Below are 379 nucleotides of genomic sequence, written 5' to 3' on the forward strand. Positions count from 1 at the left end.
ATTATCATATCTCTACCCTCATTTCTCCTCTCCACCCTGTACCCTCACCCTCGTACCCTCACCCTCGTACCCTCACCCTCGTATCCTCACCCTCGTACCCTCACCCTCGTACCCTCACCCTCGTACCCTCACCCTCGTACCCTCACCCTCGTACCCTCACCCTCGAACCCTCACCCTCGTACCCTCACCCTCGTACCCTCACCCTCAGAGACATGCGACCAGACCTTGACCCCAAGTGAGTGCCAGCTGCGAAAGGCTGAGTGTGGAGTGATCAACAGCATCATGCAACCAGCTGGCGGGCCGATCGTCTCTGTGGTTCATTGCTCACAGGTGGTTGGTGTGCCTATGAACCCAGCTGTCTTCTCGACTCTAGGTAAGT

General features: G+C 57.5%; 1 protein-coding gene across 1 annotated transcript in view; it reads left to right on the forward strand.

Moving 5' to 3' along the window:
• LOC119586741 overlaps positions 1-379 on the forward strand; it is a 3,874-nt gene that overhangs the window by 593 nt on the left and 2,902 nt on the right. Inside the window, exon 3 of the mRNA XM_037935465.1 lies at positions 209-373. Coding sequence (XP_037791393.1) covers positions 209-373 — 165 coding nt within the window. The remainder of the gene's footprint in view (positions 1-208; positions 374-379) is intronic.

Source organism: Penaeus monodon, chromosome 21 (genome assembly GCF_015228065.2).
Source record: "Penaeus monodon isolate SGIC_2016 chromosome 21, NSTDA_Pmon_1, whole genome shotgun sequence".
NCBI classification, from domain to species: domain Eukaryota; kingdom Metazoa; phylum Arthropoda; class Malacostraca; order Decapoda; family Penaeidae; genus Penaeus; species Penaeus monodon.